At 37.4% G+C, this 23,361-nt stretch overlaps 2 protein-coding genes across 6 annotated transcripts in view; both read right to left on the bottom strand.

Annotated features, from left to right (window-relative positions):
• Positions 1-33: 33 nt before the first annotated feature.
• LOC149490861 (uncharacterized) lies at positions 34-6,698 on the bottom strand. Of its 2 annotated transcripts, none has more exons than XM_089708784.1 (6): positions 5,486-6,698; positions 4,140-4,791; positions 3,751-3,889; positions 3,406-3,505; positions 1,536-3,234; positions 34-955 (listed from the first exon to the last, which is right to left on the bottom strand). In XM_089708784.1, the coding sequence occupies exons 1-6, from the start codon at positions 6,540-6,542 to the stop codon at positions 121-123; spliced, it is 4,482 nt and encodes a 1,493-aa protein (XP_089564910.1). In that variant the 5' UTR covers positions 6,543-6,698; the 3' UTR covers positions 34-120. The 2 variants fall into 2 exon arrangements, with proteins under 2 accessions (XP_089564910.1, XP_089564904.1); XM_089708778.1 differs by having other exon boundaries at positions 849-941; positions 1,521-3,234.
• A 1,675-nt stretch (positions 6,699-8,373) lies between these two features.
• Positions 8,374-23,361, bottom strand: part of stai (stathmin) — a 44,475-nt gene continuing 29,487 nt past the window's right edge. Inside the window, exons 1-9 of one of the 4 annotated variants that reach the window (XM_089708739.1) lie at positions 19,933-20,091; positions 16,109-16,186; positions 14,691-14,857; positions 14,155-14,369; positions 12,581-12,698; positions 12,045-12,185; positions 11,129-11,269; positions 10,675-10,832; positions 8,374-10,602 (exon numbers count right to left, since the gene is read on the bottom strand). In XM_089708739.1, coding sequence (XP_089564865.1) covers positions 10,761-10,832; positions 11,129-11,269; positions 12,045-12,185; positions 12,581-12,698; positions 14,155-14,369; positions 14,691-14,857; positions 16,109-16,186; positions 19,933-20,008 — 1,008 coding nt within the window. In that variant the 5' untranslated portion in view covers positions 20,009-20,091 and the 3' untranslated portion in view covers positions 8,374-10,602; positions 10,675-10,760. The other 3 variants (XM_089708748.1, XM_089708766.1, XM_089708757.1) reach the window with 3 other exon arrangements.

Here is a 23,361-nt window from a genome sequence, read left to right as displayed (position 1 = left end):
CATAAATGGACTATTATTAATTAATAAAATAACTTGTTTCCTTATATAAAAGATTTATTTCGAACTATACATAATGTACCTAATTTCATGACTTAATCATATTGTGCATGAGCACTCTTACTATCTATTTGTTTTAATTCTATTACTTTCGTATCGCTTTGAACTCCTCTCCTTGCCTATTTCTTTTACTTTCTTATCATAAGAATCCCAGTATCTACCTAGTTCACGTGGTTCACTATCATCTCTATTTTTGTTATCACTTTTATCTTTATTTACCTCATCAGTTTTTCTATTATTTCTCATTTCCTTTCTGTCACCTTCTTTGTTATATTTGTCTTTTTTAATTGTACTTTGTTCTGGAGATTCATCGCGTATTTTTTCTACTTTTCCTTTAGGCTTAAGATCGTGACCATTTTCTTTTGGGTTTTTGACTTTCTTCCCTTTTTTTCTACTTTGATCATCTTCAGAATCAGAGCTATCTTTTTCTTGGCGCTTTGTATTTTTACGTTTCACAGGTTCATGTTGAGTATCGTCGCTTTCACTGTCGTCGCTACTACTGCTGCTGTCGCCACTGCTACTGCTACTGCTCTCGCTGCTGCTGCTGCTACTGCTACTACTGTCTTCGTCCTCACTGCTACTGTCCTGTTTCTTCTTTTTTCTTTTATCATTATTTTTATTTTGTTTTATATCCATATCTTTTTGTCGTCCTGATTTGCCACCCCTATCTATATCGGTTCTACTTATAATATCAAATTCATTTAACGTTTTATTAGTACTAGTATTGATGTTTCTTACTTCACTTTTCAAGTTACTCTTTCTTTTTATATCAAATTCATTGAATTGGTCACTAGCCTTCCTATCTTTTGTTCGTTTATGTTTTTCATTATCGTTACGATGTTTCTTATCACCCTTTTCTTCTATTAAATCATCTTCTCTAGTATCTTGCCTCTTTTTTAGGGTTCCGTAGCCAAAATGGCAAAAACGGAACCCTTATAGTTTCGTCATGTCCGTCTGTCCGTCTGTCCGTCTGTCCGTCTGTCACAGCCGATTTACTCGGAAACTATAAGTACTACAGTGATGAAATTTGATGGGAATATGTGTTGTATGAACCGCTACAAAAATATGACACTAAATAGTAAAAAAAAGAATTGGGGGTGGGGCCCCCCATACATGTAACTGAGGGATGAAATTTTTTTTTTCGATGTACATACCCGTGTGGGGTATCAATGGAAAGGTCTTTTAAAATGATATAAAGTTTTCTAAAAAACATTTTTCTTAAAGTGAACGGTTTTTGAGATATCAGCTCTCAAAGTCGTAAAAAGTATGTCCCCCCCCCTCTATTTTTATAACTACGGGGTATAAAATTCTAAAAAAAATAGAGGTGATGCATGCTAATTAACTCTTTCAACGATTTTTGGTTTGATCAAAGTATCTCTTATAGTTTTTGAGATAGGTTGATTTAACTGTAATTTATTATATTTGCTGCTACGGAACCCTTTGTGCGCGAGCCCGACTCGCACTTGGCCGGTTTTATTTTACTCTTCTTATGCTTTTTGCGCATATCATCATCATTATCGGTATCGTTTTGTCTCCTGTCGGTATCATCTTCACTACCGCTATCATTAACGCGCCTGTCTTCCTCCTTATGATTGAGTTTTTTATCGCTAACATTTCTGTCACTACGTTTCCTATCTTCTAGCCCATCATTGTTTCGTCTATTAATATCCTCTCTGACAGAGTGTCGTCTGTCGTGTACCATCTCGTCACGTTTATTATTGTCATCTTCTTTGTTAGTACGTCGCTTTTTCTCTTTTCTCTCTTTACGTATTCTAACATCATCGTCGTCATCATCATCATCATCGGTGTCGTTTTGTCGCTTATTTTCCACTCTCTCATCACGTGTTCTATTGTCGTCTTCTCTGTTATTACGTCGCCTGTCATTTTCTCTATTGTCTCGTCTTCTATTATCATCATCCCTGACATTGCGCCGCCTGTCTTCTACTTCCTCATCGTCATCCCTGTCATTGCGTCGCCTGTCATCGACTCTCTCTTTAGGTTCTTTATCGTTATCCCTACCACTTCGCCGCTTGACTTCCACCTTTTCATCACGCCTTCTATCATCATCCCTTTCCTCACGTCGCCTATCGTCGTCTCTCTCATCAGGTTTTTTATCATCATCCTTATCATTGCGCCGCCTGTCTTGCCTCTTTTCATCACGTCTTCGATCAACATCGTCATCCTTATTATTGCGTCGCCTGTCCTCTAATTTCTCTTGGCGATTGCTTTCCACCCTCTCATCTCGTGTTTTATTGTCATCTACTCTGTTGTTACGTCGCCTGTCATTTTCTCTGTCATCACGTTTTCTCTCATCATCATCATCCCTGTCATTGCGCCGCCTATCTTCCCTCTTCTCATCGCGTCTTCTATCATCATCCTCATCCTTATTACGACGCCTGTCATCTAATCTTTCTTCGCGTCTTCTTTCATCGTCGGCTCTATCACGGCGCCTATCATCATCCCCTTTGTCATTACGTCGCGTATCATCATTTCTGTTATTACGCCGTCTGTCATCCAATTCTTCACCCCTTCGTCTATCATCGTCCTCTCTCTCATTACGACTTCTATCATCTGCTCTCTCATAACGTCGCCTGTTGTTGTCTTCTCTGTCATTATTTGGTCTTTCATTATCTTCCCGACCATTCCGGCGTCTGCTATCACTTTCGTTGTCTGGGCGTCGTTTATCGTCATCCTCCCTCTCGTAGCGACGTTTACTATTTTCCTCTCTATCATTACGTTGTCGAACGTCATTGTCTTGATCGTTTCGCCGTCTATTGTCATTATCCCTATCATTTCGTTTTCTATCATCTCCTGTTTCATTCCTTCTCCTATCACCATTTCCTCTATCATTGTTTTGTTCAGGACCATCATCCCTATAGCGACCCCTATTATTTCCCCTGAGGTTTTGTGATTGTCCATCAAAATCATTTTGCCTTCTGGGACCGTCATCATTACGCCTAGCACCATCTCTGTTCTGATCAGATCTTCTTTGCCTCTCATTCTCCCTGGAATTATCTGTGCCATAGGTTTCATAATACCCATCATGGCCCCATCGCTCAGTTTTGTCTTTGGCATTTTCAGCTTTATCCTCTTCTGGTGTTTTAGGTGTTTTGTTCTTATCTTTATTCTTTTTGGTCTTCTTGTCCTTTTTCTTTTTTCCTTCATCATCTTCTGAGTCTGTAATAATAAACAATAATATCATTATAGTTGCCGATTATTATTTACTTTCGATATGTTAAAAGAAAGCAGTAAATATTACCTTCTATAATGTGAACAAATTTCATGTTTAAATACTTATTTCTTCAATGTAACAAATATATTTCTATAATAATTAAAGAATATTCTTACCACTGGAACTGGAGTCACTGGAAGATGATGATGAACTGCTGGAACTTGAGCTAGAATCCGAATCACTGTCCACTTTGATCTCAGCTGGTGCAGGTACATTCTGCAATTCAGTAAATTTAGGCTGTTATATAAATTGTTATCTTGCTTACTTAGTATGAATATTTACAAACATAAAATTAGAATTTAATTAACAGAAATATGTATAGGTTACAAATTAAGTGTTGTGTTGCTTTAATCATGTTGTTTTTTTGAAAATGCTGGTTAAATTACAATTGCAATTATTAAATTAATAACACTCAGCATGGAATAACATAACAAAGACAAAATATTAAATATCGTGTTTACCTTTGGCATTTGTTTCAAATGCTCTCTGAGCTCATCTGTTAGACCACCAAGACCAATGGATGTAAAGAAATTAATGGAAAACCTTGTGTTCTTGGGATTGTCTCTTGGAAATATTCCAGAGAAAGCCTCTTGCAATGTCCTGAAATAAGAAAAAAAACATTTAATTATAATAACAAGAATAATGGGATATCACATTAAACATAGAATAAAGTAAAATATAACTAAGAGATGGTTCATTTATGGGCTAAATATGCAGAATTTATGAACTCAATTGACTTTTTAATAGCAAATGTTCATCATATAATAAGTCAAAGTAAAGTAAAAAAGATACAACATTAATAATTGCAAATAATATCCCCCAATATGAACCATCCCCAATCAGAACTTACGGATCAGCCAGTCGATCGTTCAGCTTCTTCAATCCCATATACTCCGCCAATTCTTGGAAAAGGATCTTGATATAAATACGACTTGAACTCGTTGTATCTTCTTCATTCAGTTTCACACACTCCAGTGCCTCCCAACTGATTGAATCAGTAAATAATAGATGAGCAAAGAACTTGCTGATATTTCTTAGTCTATTTGTATCAAGCCTATGAGCAGTAGCATAGGAATCTTTGAATATTTCTTCAAACGGGCCAATGTATATCCTGTTTATATTACAGAACCTTTGTGCTAGCAGTCCGTAGAATTTTTCGTATGTGCGTTGCTCAGCACAACAGTCTAGGAACATATGACACAGCTCTATTTCTTGCCCTGGCTTCAGCTGCATTTTCATCAACTTATGGGCACATTCTTCAAAGTCTAAACTGGAGTTGATCGTCAAGTATATAGTCCTACGCAGCGCTACAAGGTTTGTTTCTGTGTTGTCTATGATGGTGACTGGTTTCTGTTCTTCGTCTTCATCACCAGATTCTTCACTACCGGATTCACCAGATCCATCCTCATCACCGGACTCAGCATCAGACCCGAGAATCTCTTTACTGAGTGTTTTGTATTTCTCTTCATTCTCCTCATACTTGTCGTCAAATTTAAATACATCTGAAAGTTTTAAAAAGCATATTAATTGTGTTATCTTTTAACAGTTACGGCGGGGGCACACGATGCGTTGCGGCGCCGCACCGCAAAGATTTCACCGTGTCAGTGGGCACACTAGCGGTGCGGCGCCGTAACGTTGTTCTGTCGCAGCGGCGTCGTAGCAGCGTTGCACAGCGTGTCCTTCCTTGTGACGCAAAACAACTGAGCGGTGCCGCTCCGACGTCGCACCGCATTCACCCCTCCCCGCCTCGTCTTGGTGGTTACAAGTCCGGTGCGGCGCCGGAGCGCATCGTGTGACATGCCACAGATATTTCTATGTAAGACGACGCAACGACACCGCTCCGGCACCGGACCGCCGCCGCAACGCATCGTGTGCCCCCGCCGTTATACAGTTGTTAAAATTATGTAATTTAAATATCAAATATAAGAAAAATTAATGAATTGAAAGTGAGTTAATTCTTTAAGAAGTAGCATAGGTTTTTTAAAAAATGCTTTGTTACATTATCTTTAAATGCAAAGTATTTTTAAAAAATTCATGTCAAAAGATAGTTCAAAGTAGATACACAAATATGTGTTTATGAAAAATAAACTGAATGTGTATAATTTTAAATATGCTAGAGCATAATTTCAGCTGTTGTTGCCAGCATGTATGGAGCCAAATTTCATATACTACATGCATAATAAAAAAAAATCATACTCAGGATATCCTGTGGATCCGTGGCTTCATCCAGCATCAAGAGATGAGTGAACTGTTCCTCTTCAGGCACCAGCTCCAACTCTTCAATAACAGCGGGATGGTCTTTGAAACCGTCCTTCCAAACTTGGAACATCACCTCTATCATATATTGTACTCTTTTATCCAACTGCCCTTCATGAAGAATATTCCTTAACATCTCAAATATTGCATTCACACCCTTAGAAGATACTTCTGTAAGTTTTTGCCCACATTCCTTAAGAAATGCTATAGATACCTCAACAGAATCGTCTGTAGGTGTCTCTACTAATAGTGTTAATAATTCCAAAGCAAGAATTTCATGTGCAACCCTCTGGTTTACAAGATGAGCTATAAAAGATGCTGATGATATACATATAGGCTTATCATTCCTTTTGAAGCCACGCTTGAATTGTATGACCAGTCTTTTAAGTAATAATTCCCCAATATTTGGAAAACGTGAGTTCACAGCAGATACCAGCGCTGCATACACATTTGTGAAAGTCGGTGACGCAGCCTGCGCCTGAATGACGGACCGGCAAAGTAAACCACGACCCCGCACTATGTTCTCTTTGAGAAGTTCTTTTATTATTATACCTATATTACCTACGTTAATTTTGTTAATGTGACCATGTATTGACTTTTTTAACGCTTCCCAAGCCAATCTTTGGTAAGCAACTGAAGATTTATCAGTAATCTGAGCTTGCATCATTCGCAGACGTGCTGGTGGAATATACGCACCACCGGTTCTTGTGTTCAACATATCTGTATCTTTTGCTTTTCTTTGAGGTGGGTCTTTCTTAATTTCTACCTCTGGTTCCTCATTGCGTCGTTTTTCTTCCCGCCCTTCTCTTGGTGAACGGGAGCGGGAACGTCGTCGTTTTCTATATGAATCTCTTTCATTGTCCCTGTCACGGTCCTCTCGACGTCTGTCGGGTGACCTAGACTTTGATCTGTATTTTTTAGACTTTCTTTCCCTAGAATAATCATCATTTTCTGAATGTTTCTCCTTCTTTCGTTTCCGATCTTTTGTATCTTCCATCTTTAGATTTACAGGTTTGCGAAATTAAAATTATAAAACAATTCAATGTTTATACTATTCTGTTACTAATAATATAGCAAAGAATAAATCATTTAAAATACAACAACGTGATTTTACAAACAGAAACACTCAAAAGTAGCCATTTTTAATACTGACGTTTCGTTGTTTCATCTTTTGACATTAGTCGTCAGCGTGATTTTGTCTATGAGCATAAATTTTGTATATGGCAATGGGAGTTAAAGGGAGTTTTTTCAAAATATCTTTATTATAAACTAGCTTTCCACCCGCAGCTTCGCCCGCGCAGTCAAAGAAAAACCCGCATAGTTCTCATTCCCGTGGGATTTCCGGGATAAAACCTATCCTATTTCCCGGGATAAAAAGTAGCCTATGTCCTTTCTCGGATATCAAAATATCTCTATACCAAATTTCATGCAAATTGGTTCAGTAGTTAAGGCGTGATTGAGTAACAGACAGACAGACAGAGTTACTTTCACATTTATAATATTAGTATGGATTCTGTGAGAAATTCAAATCAAATTGTATTTAGGTATTTAGGTATATCGTTTTAAAAATAGCGCATTAAAATCACAAATGGAATATTTTGTATAATGCAAATGCGATATATATTATATACAATTATTAAGTAGGTATAGGTTGATACAACGATGTAAGTATTGGAGTAAACAATTTATTATAACTGTGATTATAAACCACTTTTATTTCATAAATTCCCTATTTATAGCACAGTTCTGTGTGACTTTAGTGTTTTCTATGTGGTTTTCTACAATCTCACATTCACTTGAGTACAACACGAGCATAGAGCTCTCTCGAAGGCGCAGCGTGGCGCAGCGCTATAGTTAGGTGCCGTACAGTATGCGAATGTAGAAAAAATTCTTACTTTAATCATTGAGATAATATAACTACGTATGGAGGAGACACCACGAACAAAATTTGTGCGCCATTTTTTTGCTCTAAGTTTTAAAAATTATTATCTAGTTAGGTACTTACCGATGAAAAGTTATGTTAGTCACTTTTCCGTATTATTTGTATTACTAGAGGTCCGCCCCGGCTTCGCCCGTGGTACATATTTCGCAATAAAAGGTAGCCTATGTTCTTTCTCAGGGTCTAAAGATTATCTGTGCCAAATTTCATCAAAATCGGTCCAGTAGTTTATACGTGAAAACCATACATACATACATACAAACCTTACCTCTTTATAATATTAGTATAGATTTGTGCAATATCGTAACACACACGAAGGCATATTTGATGCGTTTCACTTTAAAACAAATAAAAAATGAGCGTGCAGTTAAGCCATATGGCTTATGTTGAGCGGAACATAAGTGATGTAGGCGGTGTCGTCTCCATATGTATATCTCAATGACTTTAATAAGTATAATGGGTTTACCCAGTCGTATCATTGGGTTTACCCATCACTTCGAACTTCTTGCTATGCCGAAACATCCAATAGGTATTCTAAAAATTATCAATGTTTCATTTCGTCACTCGTATCGTTCTTTAGTTTTACAAGCATTTATATTTCAATATTTTATTAGTAGGTAGTAATGTAGGTAGTCAACAATTTCTATTTTGTAATATTCGGTTCAACAAGAAACTTACACTGATACAGATTTAATTTATTTAATTATAATTTAATGTTTAGTTTCAGAACATTTGAATGCTTAAAATTTATATTAGCTAACTAATAATTTAATAAATGTTTCTTTAGAATTTTAATAATGTTATATGGTACTAAATTAGAGCATCGACAGCAACTTAACAAGGAAAAGGGGTAAAGGTGGGGTAATATCAATAAAATAAAACAAAAATATTGTTAGTATTTATGACTTTAATCAATACGACAATGAAACTACAAAAGTTGCCTGCACTTCAAACAGCAATTTCATATACCTCACAAACTGAAGCACATTATCAATTACATAAAATATAAAATTAACATATAATAACACCATAAGAGGGACTAACATTACGAAAATAAAAATTAATAATTATCGAAAGCGATGCTATACATGATTCGTCTCGATCTCTCGAGTCTAAAATGCTACACAATATCCAAGGCAAATTGGTCAAAGGTTCGTCACGTCTTCGAAAACAAGCTAACTTACACCTAACCTTACTCGACAGCGTCACACGAGTAGAAGCTGGCAAGCGTCCTCGCCCCGCCGCACAAGCTGTACCTCCTTATTATATACATTATTATCGAAACGAATGGCAAAAATATATACTATCTCTTCCGTTCCCGCGTGGTCGTAGCGCGTATCGATACAATCGAACGACACCAGATATGGTTGTGGATATAATTTGTGCCTAATCGATTTTATCCTATAGCGAAACATCACAGAAGCTGTTGTCCAAACCACCGATACCGGCCCGGCGTTGACTACCAATAAAAAAATATAAAACGCTAAAAGGCAAGTTTTACGTTAGCAGATATTCAGGCACTTTTGCTGTTTCTCCCATGTTGTGCAGTTGAGATCATGGCCTTATACCATCGTGTCATAGACAATTTTTTAAATTCAGAAGTGAAATGAATGGCGCTAAAATATTGAATTTCGAATACGATTGCAAATTATTTCAGTTATTCAACGCAGTTGCTATTTTGGTGCGAATTATGAAAAATGACTTACATTATCTGGACTAGATATCACAATAAATGCTGATAAACGCAAGCTATTAGAAATTACAATTTACGCTTATATTGTCAATGGGTTAAACGAGGCCTGCGTTTATTTTGTGCCACAAATAAATGCATCTAGACCGGGCATACCACTCCCAAACCCAACCGAAAGATACTATACAAATTATATTATGCAGTCTATAGAGTGACAGTGTTTAAAAGTGACTTAACATTGGCTGCTATATGGTGAGGGTTACTTTAGATGACAACTTTTAATCAAATAACAACTTGTAACTAGCCTCTCATTAATTCACCGAGAATTCTTCATTCGATGTTGTTACTCAAAACATATATTACCGAAAAGTTTATGTGCTTTGAATATCATCCAAGTGCCCCCACCAAATATAAGCCGTTTAACCACAAGAGAACTTAAATTTATTTAACCATCCTAAAATACTGCTGCGTACATTTAAAAATAATGATATAAGTCTATTACCTATTTATTATTAAAAAACCACCTCGTTCTCACTTGCTAAGCAACGGGTTCCGTATTACTAGCGTTAGTTACCATACCATTAATTGAGAACCCTAAAACCATATTTTAGTACGTGACAAACGTAATCGCGTACTAAAATCTGATCGGGAACTATTCATACAATATATAATCATGTATTTCGAATTAATTACCCCCAATATCCATCTCAGCCCGACAATTACGTCTACATTGTATGAACGCTCCCCGTGTAATGACACATCTAATTTTTTTTTATAATTTTTATTTGATAGGCCTGTGTCAGCGATGTTGCCACGTGAAATAATTCCTAAGTCGAGTTGACCTCAAAACGAGAAAGCAAGTTACGAGGGTACTGATGTTACATTATCGTTATGTAAACACAGTGTTGCTATAATTCTATTTATTCGCCGAACCCCGCCCTTTACTGGCAATAATACGTTAGTTCGTAGGTATGATGGTATATAGGACTGATGGTAACCCTATGTATTATTGCCATACGCCAAACGCTATAGTGGACTATATAAAACTAATTAATTCCGCATGTGTTGATGTTCAGATTATGGCAGTGTAGATAAAAATATTGCGATTATATGGCCCAATCTTTACGGTATTTTTAACCGACTTCTTTACAAATCCTCATACGCTCTTGGTGTAAATCATATTTATATAGAATTAAATGCTCAGCAGTTCGATAGCGAGGTCAGCAATTCCGTTTAATGTTCGAATTTCGAGTATTTGTACTGTAAATAACTGACTCGACTTATGTATTACAGTATTTGCTGATAACATATTTGACTTTTGCGACTGTTTTATATATCTGTATACATGTTTTGACGTTGACTGAACCGCTGAGCCACATGTACTCAATCAATCACTGAACTATTTGCTATTAATCAGCAATCACTGAACTGCTGACCGCTGAACTGCTGACCGCTGAACTGCTGAACGCTGAACTGAACTGCTGACCGCTGAACAGCTGCCCGCTGAACTGCTGACCGCTGAACTGCTGACCGCTGAGCTGTAGCGTGTGGCGAGTGGGGGGCGGGTGTGCGGTGCGGGGGGGGGTCTAGCCGGACGTGGGCGCGTCGGTCTCAGCACGCGCGCTCTTGTTCTGCCGGACTAGCTCAGCACGCCGCTCCTGGAATGTATGGGTTATGGTATGATTAATGATATATTGATTTTATTATGTAAGGTAAAAAATTCTGAAAGAATGGAAGGTTAGAAAAAGCATAATAGATCAAATAATTTGACAAATATTTATTTTCATACTATTTGAATTTTCTTATTGGCGATATGTCTGAATATTAAAATAATACATATGTCTAAATTACTGGTGGTTCTGTACACACATCCTTCTAAAAACTTCATTAAAAATATTCCCAAATTCAAATAACATTCCCCATCCACCATCTAGCCACACAAAACCGAACCAACCTCCTTCTTAACAAAGTCGAGTTTCCTCTGCATCTCTTTCTCGCGGTTGATCTCCGCAGCGGTCAGCTTCGTCTCGATGTCCTTCGTGATCTCCTCCACCTTCGCTGAGAGCACTGAACGCACCTCAGCCAGCTTATTGTTCTATGATTATGGTGATGAAAAAATTATAAAAAATGATGAAAAAATCAATAATAAAAATTATGGGAGAAAAAAAACATGAAATGTTCATATTTTGCATAAGGATGCTGTAAAATGATAAGATGATTTTGATAAGATGGTGAAATTAAATATAACAATGTAATAATGCGAATAGAATAACAAACTTAAAAAAATATGAATGAATTACCCTTTAACATGAAGAATACGACGTGTATGATTTGATTTCAGATCTCTGCCGCTTCGCTGGGACATATTTATATTTTCGTCCTACCTTGTGTGTGTTATACTAAATGAGGAGCTGCATTTTAAACCTATAGAATTTTTTTTGCAAAAGCACTCCGAAAGTTTTCTGCACGATTTTTTACTTATATTCTGGTATCCAAACTGTAAATGCGCTCACATAGTTACCAAACCTTGGAATTTGCTGCAGTTTTTCCAGATCAAATTTTCACCGTTTCTCCAGGTGTTAGTCACTTACTTTTACCACACATAGCAGCTGCAATTTTCTTTCCAGTTACATAACAAATTCCATTCCTTGGAATTTTAATTGTCCAGCTGCAACTCTTAAGACTTGCAGACCTATAATTTTGCACAGCTTTTCTTGCTCCTCCGTTTCGTCCAAAAGGACTCCCAAAGCTTGCAGACCTATAACTCCAGGTGTAACTCACGAGGTGGCGCAACTTCTTGCTCCTTCATTTCTGGTATACCAACTGCAAAAGCAAAACTTGCAGATCTATAACTTCCAGGTGTAACTCACGTGGTTGCGCAGCTTCTCCTTCTGCTCGTGCTCGAGCTGCAGGCGGCGCTCGGCAGCTTGCTGCAGCTTGTCCTGGATCGCGCTCTCCAGCTGCTGGAACCGCTCCTGGTTGCCCGCGCGCACCTTGCGTACCTGCTCCTCCTGGACACGTGGGAATACAGGTCAGAACTTAAGTGCTGGAATACTTGGTGCCAAAAAGTTGGGTAGAATGTGGTTATAGAGAAACAGAACATGATCTAGTTTCAAGTCAAATGTTTAAAAACGATCACGAGACTTCACATACCGGTAGTAATAATAACGAGAGAATGTCGATTTCAAAGAGATAAATATAGGAAAAATGTAAATTATTATTTGTACAACTGTACAATAGTATTTGATAATTAATAGAATTGGTTTCAGATCAAATAATTGTCCAATCAAAGAATTCTTCCCCAAAAAGAATATCAGCTATTTGCTATAGAATTAAAATGCTGTAATCAATAAATTTTAACACCTATTCCCAAATGCAATAAGATTCAAAATCCAAAATCACGTACATGTTCGCGCAGACGCTCGAGCATCTTCTTGATGTTCTCGTCGCGCTTGTCAGCCGCGGTGGTCATCTTGTCTTCGATCGCCTTGTACACCTCGGCGGTCTGCTGCTCCAGAGTCAACCTGTACGGTCATTCATGACAATATGATCTTTCACTTATCAATAACTATTGTGGTCTAAAAATGGCATTTGATTTATTGAAGTGAAAACTTCTTTAGCGGCGTTGAGCACTTTTTCTGTAATGGGTATAAAATCTTAAACTCGCGTCAGGACACGTCACCTGATCGAAAAAGCGTAAGACCGATGGAGAGTAGACAGCCATCCCCTCTCTACTACGCGCGTTTTCACTTCTGCCGGCACTCCCGGAGTGCAACCCGTCTTTTATGAGGACCACAGTCAGGGTGTTTATTGGTTCAAAAATGGACCCGATGCAAAGAAAAATTGTATACCTATGGTAAAGTTTACGTTTATTGAAATATGATAATATTTAGCAGGTTCGTTTACCAGGTACCTAATATTCACGTAGCGGGTTCCTCGACTAAGTCTGGGCTTAATAATTATAAATAGCAGTAACCAATACCTACCAATAAATTTATTTTTGAAATATGTGGTAAATTACAAGAACACTCATTAAAAGAAGAAAGATCATGAATATGACCAAACAATATACAAAACAGTTTAATCTTTCGAAGATAATAATCGATAGGTATCCTCAATTTACGAGACAGTATTTTACTGTGTATGTGACGAATAATATAAACGATCGATCTAATAAGAAATGTGAGTGCTCATGAATTGCGAATTGTATAAATTTATATTGCACAACACGTATTGTATTCTCAACTATTGAAATGTATATCACCCCATTCTCCAGAGGGTACGACCTCCAGTTTATATCTGGTAACAAAACAGCTCAAACATTGAAGGTTCCCTGACAATAGCTTTTGACCTTAGCTTCTAGAATAGATAAATTTATATCGTAGACTATTAAATTATTATCAGATTAAAATTTAAGGTTAGCATTTCATTAGAAGTCGATTATTATCGTGTTCAACAAGCGAATGATGGTGTGTTGTCGAGCGTGTAACTAAACCCGGTCAAGTGAGGTCGCTCTGGAAAATCCATTGACCCATAATACGATTACTGCAAGTTAATATGTTATATAATTATTTCACCGACGGATTCTAATGAGATTTTTGCAGGAATTGGGTTATTATAGGCTAGGACGCGGAAAGGTCAATAAGAGAAATACTTAATTCTATACTAGGAATTTTTAACGCCTAGTCTATTGAACAAATTCCTTCAGCAAAAATGGAAATTGTTTCTAACTTATAACAAAAAAAATCCAAGAATATTGCCGCACGTATTGCATTTTGTTTGTTGGATAGGTTATAAAGGACGATTAATCTTGTGTGTGTATTCGAAAAATAGTCTCCTTGTCTACAACTTAACCAAAATAAAACTTCAAAGTCACCTTAAAAAGTGCCAGCCACACAAACAATGACAAACATCTGCTTTCCTGCGACACAAAACCGAAGTCTCAGTCCTACCTAAAACAAAAGCTTATCTTCCACTTACCGGGTCTTCTCAACACCTTCGAGGTGGTCCTTGAGCCTCGCCCGGAGTTCGTTGATGTAGGCCTCACGCTTCTCCTCGTGCGAGTCCATCTTCGCGTCCAACGCCTCCTTGGTCGTGGAGATGAAATTGTTCGTCTGTTCGCTGCGGATCTTGGACGCCTCTTCGATCTTCGCCATCTTCTGGGCGATTGCTGCCATCTTGCTTGCTTCTAGACTCTGTAAGGTCGTAGATTATATCACTTATAGCTTTAACTTTATATATCTTTAAAAAACCATTTTGCGAAGAAAAATGTGTTAGGTAAACTTTGTTCAAATATTATCATTAAGTATTTCCCAAATCATATACTGACATAGCTACCAGTTCCCCGCCTACAAGTTCAAATCAAATATAAATTCTACAACCTTTGGCTATCTATTAAATCAGTATCTGCAACCTCTTTTTTTAACCAAGATATTGATCAGGATAAACTAAAAGAGTATTAAAAACACAAGACAAATGCCACAGGCCCTACAAACATAAACATCACAAATACTTACACGTCTCCTCTCCTCCGCGGCTTTAAGTTTCTCCTGGATCTCCTCTACAGAGGGAGTCTTCTCAGGCGAGTCAGCGCGGCGCGGGACCGGCACTCCCACAGGCTCCGCGAGGATCACCTCGTACGCCAGACCACCCTTCGACATCTCTTGGCAGCGGATTTCAGTGGCTATAGAATAATATACTATTGTAGATGCTGTTGTAGACCGACGTATGCTAAGTGTCTATGTTGAAGCAATTGTTTTGCTAATAAAATAATCAAATACTTTTGCGTTATAGAGAAATTGCAAGTAAAAGTTTTTTAAAAAGGTCAACAACGGTCCGTGATATTTTCCGTACATAATAATTATAAGAAATATATTAAATAGAATGTAGGTAAGTATACAGTTTATTTAAAATATAACAGTCTGCGACAGACGTTCAAACAATAGTTTGAAACACGAGTGAAATATTAAAAGGTTATACAAAAGCAATCATAAAAACTAGAAAATATAAAAAACTTAAGATGAAAATCTCGTCTATTAAAAGCTCAAACACAATCATCAGTGATGGAACATTTCCATCAAAACAAGAAACAAAAGTAATCCGTGGTTGTGTATTAAAAACTTCAATAATGTAAAAGTTGTTTAAAAGCCTACAGCGTAAAAGAAACTTGATAAAGCGGATTTATCGGATAATGTTCTAACATTTTCAAAATGAAAGTTTGTAAAGCTTTCGCGAATTAGGGACCTTGCGATAGTATTGATGAGGCTATATTTTGCGTGTTTTAATAAGATTCTTTCAATTTCGTCATATTTCCTACCACAATCTCCAGGAAAACTCATCTAGGTTATGAATCTTTATGGTATGTTGTAAGTCAACATAATTATTGTTAACTGCCACCAAGCAAACAACATAACGCGAGCCACTCTCTTCGTTAAACAAAGGGCCATGACGCGATATTACGCAAATACCCAGACACATTAAATTATGATTACGCAGCAATTAACACCCTACGCTCGCGGGGACGATTTAAGGACATAATTAAGGTACGGTCCCTCTTCTATGGGCTGAATTTTAAAAACGTGTCGAACAAGCCGCAGCACTTGGGCTGAAGTAATGCAATTCTCAAGGTCGACTCGTTTAGTCCCTTAGACCTACGCCTGTTGAGTTATAACGAGGAGGGTGAGCCTCCCCACGAATGAGTCATACCGATTTTACACACCCGAGCTATATATCTTCATACGCAAAGATACGACTTATTCCCCAGACATGGAGTTACTTTATAGAGCGTGTCGGTTGATACTGAAGTTATGGCCGCCCCGTTTTTAGTAAAGCATAAAAGGTGCGCAAATTACGAACTGCAAAGTAAAACGTGTTGTAAAAGCTAAGTGAGTGCAGGTAAACTTTCATGAAACACATTACACCGATGTAAACTTACTGATGAATTTGACTTTCTTTGGTTGTTTAGTTCTTGGTTTTCCGACGGGTTTCTTCACTGGTGCTGACCGCCGATGCGCTAAGAAAAACCGATTACGTGAGGGAGAGTTCAGACCGGCATCGCCAGCCACTCCCTTGGGACATACCCACTGCCTTGCCAAAATAAGATTCTTAATTACAGTTTATCGCTCCGACTGGCACTATCGTTGTCGAGAATAATACATTAACAATCATCGCAGTCCCTACAGAATAAACACAGAAATTGAAATCGAAACATGATGTTTGTTAAAGTTTTTCCCTTTTGATTTGTTCCAGTCCCAACTACAATCGAAATCCGAAAGCAAAGTAAAAGAAATAACAAAGAAACTCGTGCAGTTCATCTCTTTGAATTGCGTCTCATTTCAAATACAGACTTGTATTGTAAATACAGACTTGACTTGTATTGTAGAAGTAGGTTTCGAGAATCATTTTATTTAGTTCTTCATTAAATATTAAAAATGATGTAGAGGTAATAGGATAGTTGAACGTAACCCATTCATCATATCAGGGTGCCATTGAAATGCCATTAGGACGAATTCGGTCAGTAATGTTTATTCAAAGAGCACTTCGATCGTAGCTAATGAAAGGACGCGACTGGTTGCGTGACACGCCGAGTTATCGATTTTGTCGCCATATAGCTGTGCACTTTGTTAACTGCAAGTTAAAATTCAGACCAGACAATATTCATGTATCAAATTTAATTCAATAATGTAAATACATAGATACAATTTCAAACAACCATAAAAAACGAAGAAAAATAACATTACATAAAAGTAATTACATGAAATCCTTGAAGAAAAAGGGCCGAAATAAAATTGGAACGACATAAATCGTATTACGGTAGATATAAAGGTATAGTTAGTCCACGAAAAGCAATAGTTGAGAAGTAATAAGGCGACGGCACGACAGCGCGAGATGAGAGGCCACTACGTGATAAGAATGGGGATCGACGGAAAATATTCCAGCAAATACAGATAATCCCTTACGGTAAGGCTGAGACACGGTTTACAGTGTAGACGGTGCTACAGAGGAATTCTCGAAGACTATTAATTTAAAATGTTTAAGATCTTCGTTTTCTATTCAGTATTAATTTTATTTCATTATGAAAAAGAAACATATGATATAATGTACAAACAATTTTGTTCGACGTCCAATTAGTACCTAGAGAACCAAATTCAAAATCGATACAAAGCTCCTCAATTTAAATATTAAAAAAAAAATCTGGTGAAATTATAGAACCGAATCATAGAACTCATATTTTTAATACAGTAAGTTAAGAAAAATCAATAATGAATATAAAAAACAAAAACAGGATAGTATTGCTGCTATCCAATAAATCATACAAAAGAACCTAGCCAAGGTGCATCCTGATCACGTTCAGAAAAGTTGGACGATGCAGTGGAAACCTTACGTCACAAGATACGAGGTCAGCTCCTGGCTAATGCGGTTGAAACTGACATAATGCGGATTTACGCAAGTGGTAATAATTCTAAGCGTGCTAACAAAAACGACTGGAGAATTCTTCTGAAATGACAAACACTTCATAAAGTGTCATCCTACAGCAAAACCAAAAATATCTCCGTAAGATCTTTTGGTATCAAATGAGCTGGATAAAAAAAAACCCGAAACATTAGAAACAAAAGCAACATTTTGAGGTAGAAAAACACAATGTCATGAAATGGATGTAAAAAAAGAAATCAACATAAATATTTAAAGTTAAATTACAACTGAAAGGGCGGCCCCCTCTGGCGCCACACGATACGACATGAAAACTTATAACTTATTAAACATACCTTTTAAAGTCGAGGGGAATTCAGTGTCTGCTATAAAATCCTTTGGGATTAAGGCCACTGTTAAATGTTATTGAAGTCTTGGAAAATAAACCTTGTGTATTCAGATTACTCTAGATAATTCTCTGGAGGCTCGACCACTTCACATTCTATTCTCTTTAGTGTGAAGGCAGCTCGGGCTGTAATTAAAATATGCTGTCCTATTTAAAGCCTTTGCATATTCAATGTGATAGCGCATTCTCCGACTCGCCGGTTATTATTTAAAGTTCCAGCAAAAACTGGAATAAGATTTTACTCGAAATTTTAATAATTTATAAACATACATTATTTCAATGAGTACTTTCACGGATTTCATCTGAACAAATATTGGTTTTGAAGATGACAATAAACTCATATAGGCCATGTTAATGGCAATAGTTTCTTCTAATACCCGTATTATAAATATGTACTCAATTTAATAGAGAATTTCGAATTTTAAACGGTGTCGTGAACAGAAAATGGGAAAAGTACGTGTAAGTTCGTAGGTCACGCAAAGCTTCCAACCGCAATGCATCACGGTGACATCGTCGATCAACTCAAGTTCAAGACGGTAAAACATGTTCCAATATTTATAGATATATTTTTTTCAATTCATTAAAGAGGATTGTCATGATTGGGTATAAATAATATCAAGTCATTTGTTGTAATTAAGACTAGAGGAATATGACACGAGGGTGACAAAAGATCGAGCTGATAAAGGGGATCCACAAACCCGTATCACATTAACCAAATATCAGAAGGGTGCTAAACTTGTTGAGCCAATTAAACTCAACTCTAATAATGTCACCCTAAACAATTATGTCATCTCTGCTCCCCAATACATGTTAATGAAAGGGTATGTTAACAATTTAAATACAAACATTATTATATGCAAATGACTAAATCACCAATTGTGATGTGGCAGTCAATTAAGATTTACTAATTTGCGACGAAACCCTCGACGACTGAAATACTAAAGAGCTCATGAAAAAGAGCAATCATTATGTGTGACTTGCGTGCGTAGAATTAATAAAGTTTATAATATGTGAGGACAACATCGTTTTCAGCTATTCTCACAAAGTGGGGGCGTAAAGAACAAAATAATGTAATCAGGAAAATAATTGAATGAACAGAAAAGGTCGACATGTCCTTGCTTACACTTTAAAAGATTTTAGATAAAGACCGTAAGAAGAAAGGATTATAGGCTAGCCGCTAGGGTATCTTGAATCTAAACCTACGTAATAGGTAATTCACAAAATGGTGGATGTTCCAGCCTACGGAACAAAATGGTTGACATTATGCAGTAATGTTAAATCAATATACAGCACCGGCACAGCTGGCACTAGTAATATACGGCGAGGTTTGAAAGAGCAGACGAAATCACAGATTAAAGAAACGAACGTACAAACAACTGCGAATTACGTTTACTACTTGTATATTTATATCATTTATTATTGTAAAACCTGATGTTCAGAACTATTAATTTAAAAACACCGGCAGTATAGACTAGAATTTTTCTTTACAGCCTCACCCCACGTGGACTAGATACCGGTGTGGGCGTTCTTCGTTTGGCTTCGCCGGCCGGCTTTTGCGCTACAATATTTTCGTTTACCTGGTTACTCTCAAGTATGTTAAATTTTCTGATTTTTTGAAAATGAAGATCATATATAACCTAACGCAGACAGAATTAATAATTCCATTTTATCCACTAGAAACGAATCAAACATACTTCTCAAGAAATTGTTATCGCAACAAAAATGACATCGAATTGGCAATTTTTCGTTAGGATGACTACGATATTACCTCATGATATTTACGTCCACAGACAGAATTTTCATATCATCTCTGAAACAAGAAACGAATTATAATTCATATAAAGCACATGAGTAAGGCAAGACAATGGGCGTTTGTCACCGGTGAGCGTGCCGGTAATGCCGGTAATACAAGAATCCAATATCCCAGCGGCAGCAAATCCAACCTGCTGGAAGTACAGGCGCTCTGCATGAGTGGCAGAAGCACTGCATCACCGAGTCACGAACGAGTCCTATCAGCATGGTGGCGGCTAGAAATTAACTATCTAATACGTGACGGAGTCGCGTCGCGAAACAAGCGGACTGCGCGACTCTCGCCCGGAAACTGAACGAGTCGGGGGGAGGGCGACCGGTCGATAGCTGCGCCCCGCACTACCCTCCCCTACCCTGCAGACCCTCCGGCCACCCCTTGCGCTACCGTCCCTAACTTGATAACCCGTACAAGAAAATAAGCCCACCAAATGGAAAAATAATGTTTCCCTTTCCTACTCGCCGCGACAAGTTTATCCCAAGGTAACCCAATAAAGCTTGCTACGTAATAATATTTATATTTAAATAGATCCAATGCAGTTAAAATGGTAACCAATTGTGTGATAGTATAATCGACTACGAAAGTTAGTTAAATGAGATTTCTGTACTATAACGATTTTACAGAATACAAGTAGACAGTCACACCTAGCAACTGCAAGGTCTAAGGTGGGCAAAGACGAGCTAATTTAAGAGCCGCCCAGACTAGCGCGGGTCTCGGTGGGCTTCTCTCGCTAATAAAAACGGGCGGGCGGGTGTTAGTACGGCGAGGGCGCGAGGAGGGTATGCGGCGGTTCCGCCGCCGTCTCGGCGCCGCCACCCGCAGCCAATTAACAGCCGGCAACGCCACGCTGAATTTGTTTCGCCACTCGAATTGCTTCCGATTGATTTCCCGTACTTCGAATCCGGTGATGATGAATTGAACAGCTCTTGACACTTAAGATTATGCCTCCTTGACGCAACGAATCGATAACCCTCGAAGGTCAAGTCGAAAATAGCGCAACATTTAGCAACGGCAAATATTTCAAACGATCAGGTAGATAACGGGCTGCAGCAATGGTAACCTCGTGCACCGGTGACGGCGGTGGTGCGGCGATCGATGCGGGCAACAACCCCGAGACTCGATCCCCCTGCAGTAATAACTGGGAATTCCAGGAGTGAGCTGTGCTCGGCCGGTGCAAGCAAATAACATGGAAATACCGTACGAGGCGTCTTTCTTCTGTTCTATTAACGCATGCAAATATGATGAGAAATACAGTTGTATATTACGGTTCAAGTTTAGCAAAAATCACCTCACCACTGTAACACAAACTCAAAGGAACTTCATCAAAAGATTATGAATTACAAGATAACACCGGATGTCTGCACTCCATAGATCATATCGCCGCTGTGATAAATCACTTTCCTCAATAAAACTTTCCCCTCAACCACAAATAAAATCTCTACGCGACATTATGTCGACAAATGACACCGCAATTTAAATAATATTATATCCTTATTTGTTAAGCTGAATAGCATAATGTAAACATCCCCTTTGAACTTGCAAGGCTTTAGAGGACAGCTTGGCGCCCTGTGTGGACCTCGGTCAAAGGTGTAAATGTTTTAACACAATATCTATTTGAACGTTTCTTTTAACTTGGACAGCTTAAATTCGACTTTTGCAGTCTTTACACTTTTTAACATTTTTTTAAGAGTACTTAGTTAACGCGCTTAGTTCTTATAATAAATACATAGCATACGAAATTTATTATGAATATAAATCTTATTAAATAAAAAAATACTGCCTAAATTGGTCAAAATATGAGTGCGTAAAGTCTCGTGCGGAGCGATATGGGGAATTCGATCAAATTCAGGTTATTTTTTTTTAATACTTAATGCATTTAGCGATCATATTCTTAAACATTTAAAGTAGTAAAATGATGTTAAATATCACAGCTTTTTATACTATTTTCAGTAAAGTACCCACAATGGAACTTTTAATTTTGCCAATGATAAAATGCAAGCTTAAAATAACACATAGCAAAACACCAATTAGTGCAGTGCAAAAGTACCTACCTATAAATACGACAGGATTTTGAGACTTGCCTCATCCTCGACAAGACTGCACTTTGAGATTGTTTCAGGGTTGCCACAAAATACTTTGACAACTTCTGATTACACTATTAATTCATTTGGGTTTTAAGATTAAATCCATACAAGTTGGAGTATGAACATTGTAAGCGGCCTTACATAATTTATGTAATTAATTATTATTCTTACATGTTTACTTTTCATATTGACAGGTTCAGCTTACATTAATTTATTTGATCGGGCTTATCAATCCAGGCTTAACGATTGCATTCCATTTTCCAGGAACATTTAAACGGGAATGACGTCACATATGGCAGGGTACTATAAGCGATAAAACGTCTAAGACAGTCATTTCCCATGACCGGTGCTGCAACAAGTTGGGTCACGTGCGAGGAACATAAACCGGCGCGCGTCCTGCCACGGCACTTGTATCGATTTTGTACATCAGATACCTACCGCTGTTTGGCAAAACCGTAATAGCGTAATGGTATATGTAGAACCAAAGGGTAATTAAAGTATCGATTGTTGATCTTCCTCCAGGTTAAGGGTTATAGCTTTTGAATTGTGCTGGATCTATTGTAAAGATTTCTACTCCTTTGTTGTTGGCTGTTTACGATCACTAGTTCAGCGTAAACGTACTTTAATACAGTTGAATTTAAATCTGCTTTGGTAAATGTTCAATTAAGGTGTCTAAAATTAAGGGGACCACACAAGAAAACACAAAAAACACTAATTAAAATATATTTCTTTACACAGTGTTTTCTAGGTTCACCCTAATTGTGACATCTCATCACGCACAGGTCCTAAGAGCTGAAGAGGCTGTTTATTTCCTTGTAATCTGTAAATGTGAGCACGGTACGATCCCCCACGCGATAAGAAGTGTTTAACGTACAAATACCTCAGGCTATGGGGTTGAAAGGGTACCATGTAAAATAACAGACCTATTGAATAAAATAGTTTGTTACATTTTATTCTCTTGTTTTCATACGTTTTCCTGTACGGTTGTATGGGTGTGTATGGAATACATGTGACTGATTGTAAACTGCTTTTAAATGGATACTTGAATTAATGTAGGTAGGTACATATTGAAATGAAAACCAATTACTAAAATTTGTCTATTGAAAAAGACATGGTTAAACATGTGTTTTTACATAATTTTGAGTTGGATGACCGAAAATAAATTAATCACCTTGAACTCCCTTAAACCTTTCAAACAATACAAAGCCTTTACAAAGCATTGGACTAAGCCAAACGGAAAAAATATAATAGTCTAAAAATTGAATTTTGACGAGCAAATTTAACTTTGAACAACAAAGTTCAAACAAAGACCCCTCATAATTGTGATTAGGAAATTAACCTTCAAAAAAAGCTCTGTGGATATGATTACTTTGATTATGTGTAATGTTAGTAGACATGTAGTTCGACTCACTATTTTCCAGGTAAGTAAAAAAATATTGCAAAACAAAGTCTAATATTGATTAAGATTTTAAACTACTTTT

The sequence above is a fragment of the Colias philodice genome, chromosome 2, assembly GCF_061535455.1.
Source record: "Colias philodice isolate Cphi_HAF_F1 chromosome 2, ilColPhil1 Martin Lab GWU primary, whole genome shotgun sequence".
Taxonomy (NCBI): Eukaryota; Metazoa; Arthropoda; class Insecta; order Lepidoptera; family Pieridae; genus Colias; species Colias philodice.
Note: the sequence above shows the minus strand (reverse complement) of the source record. Positions and strands in the feature narration are given on the sequence as shown.

What these genes read in the sequence shown, in the direction of transcription:
- LOC149490861 (XM_089708784.1), bottom strand. Translation starts at nt 6,542, where the DNA reads ATGGAAGATACAAAAGATCGGAAACGAAAGAAGGAGAAACATTCAGAA. An exon ending in AACGATCGACTGGCTGATCC is followed by an intron (nt 3,890 to 4,139) that starts GTAAGTTCTGAT and finishes TTCTTATTTCAG; the next exon opens with GACATTGCAAGAGGCTTTCT. An exon ending in ATTTGAAACAAATGCCAAAG is followed by an intron (nt 3,506 to 3,750) that starts GTAAACACGATA and finishes ACTGAATTGCAG; the next exon opens with AATGTACCTGCACCAGCTGA.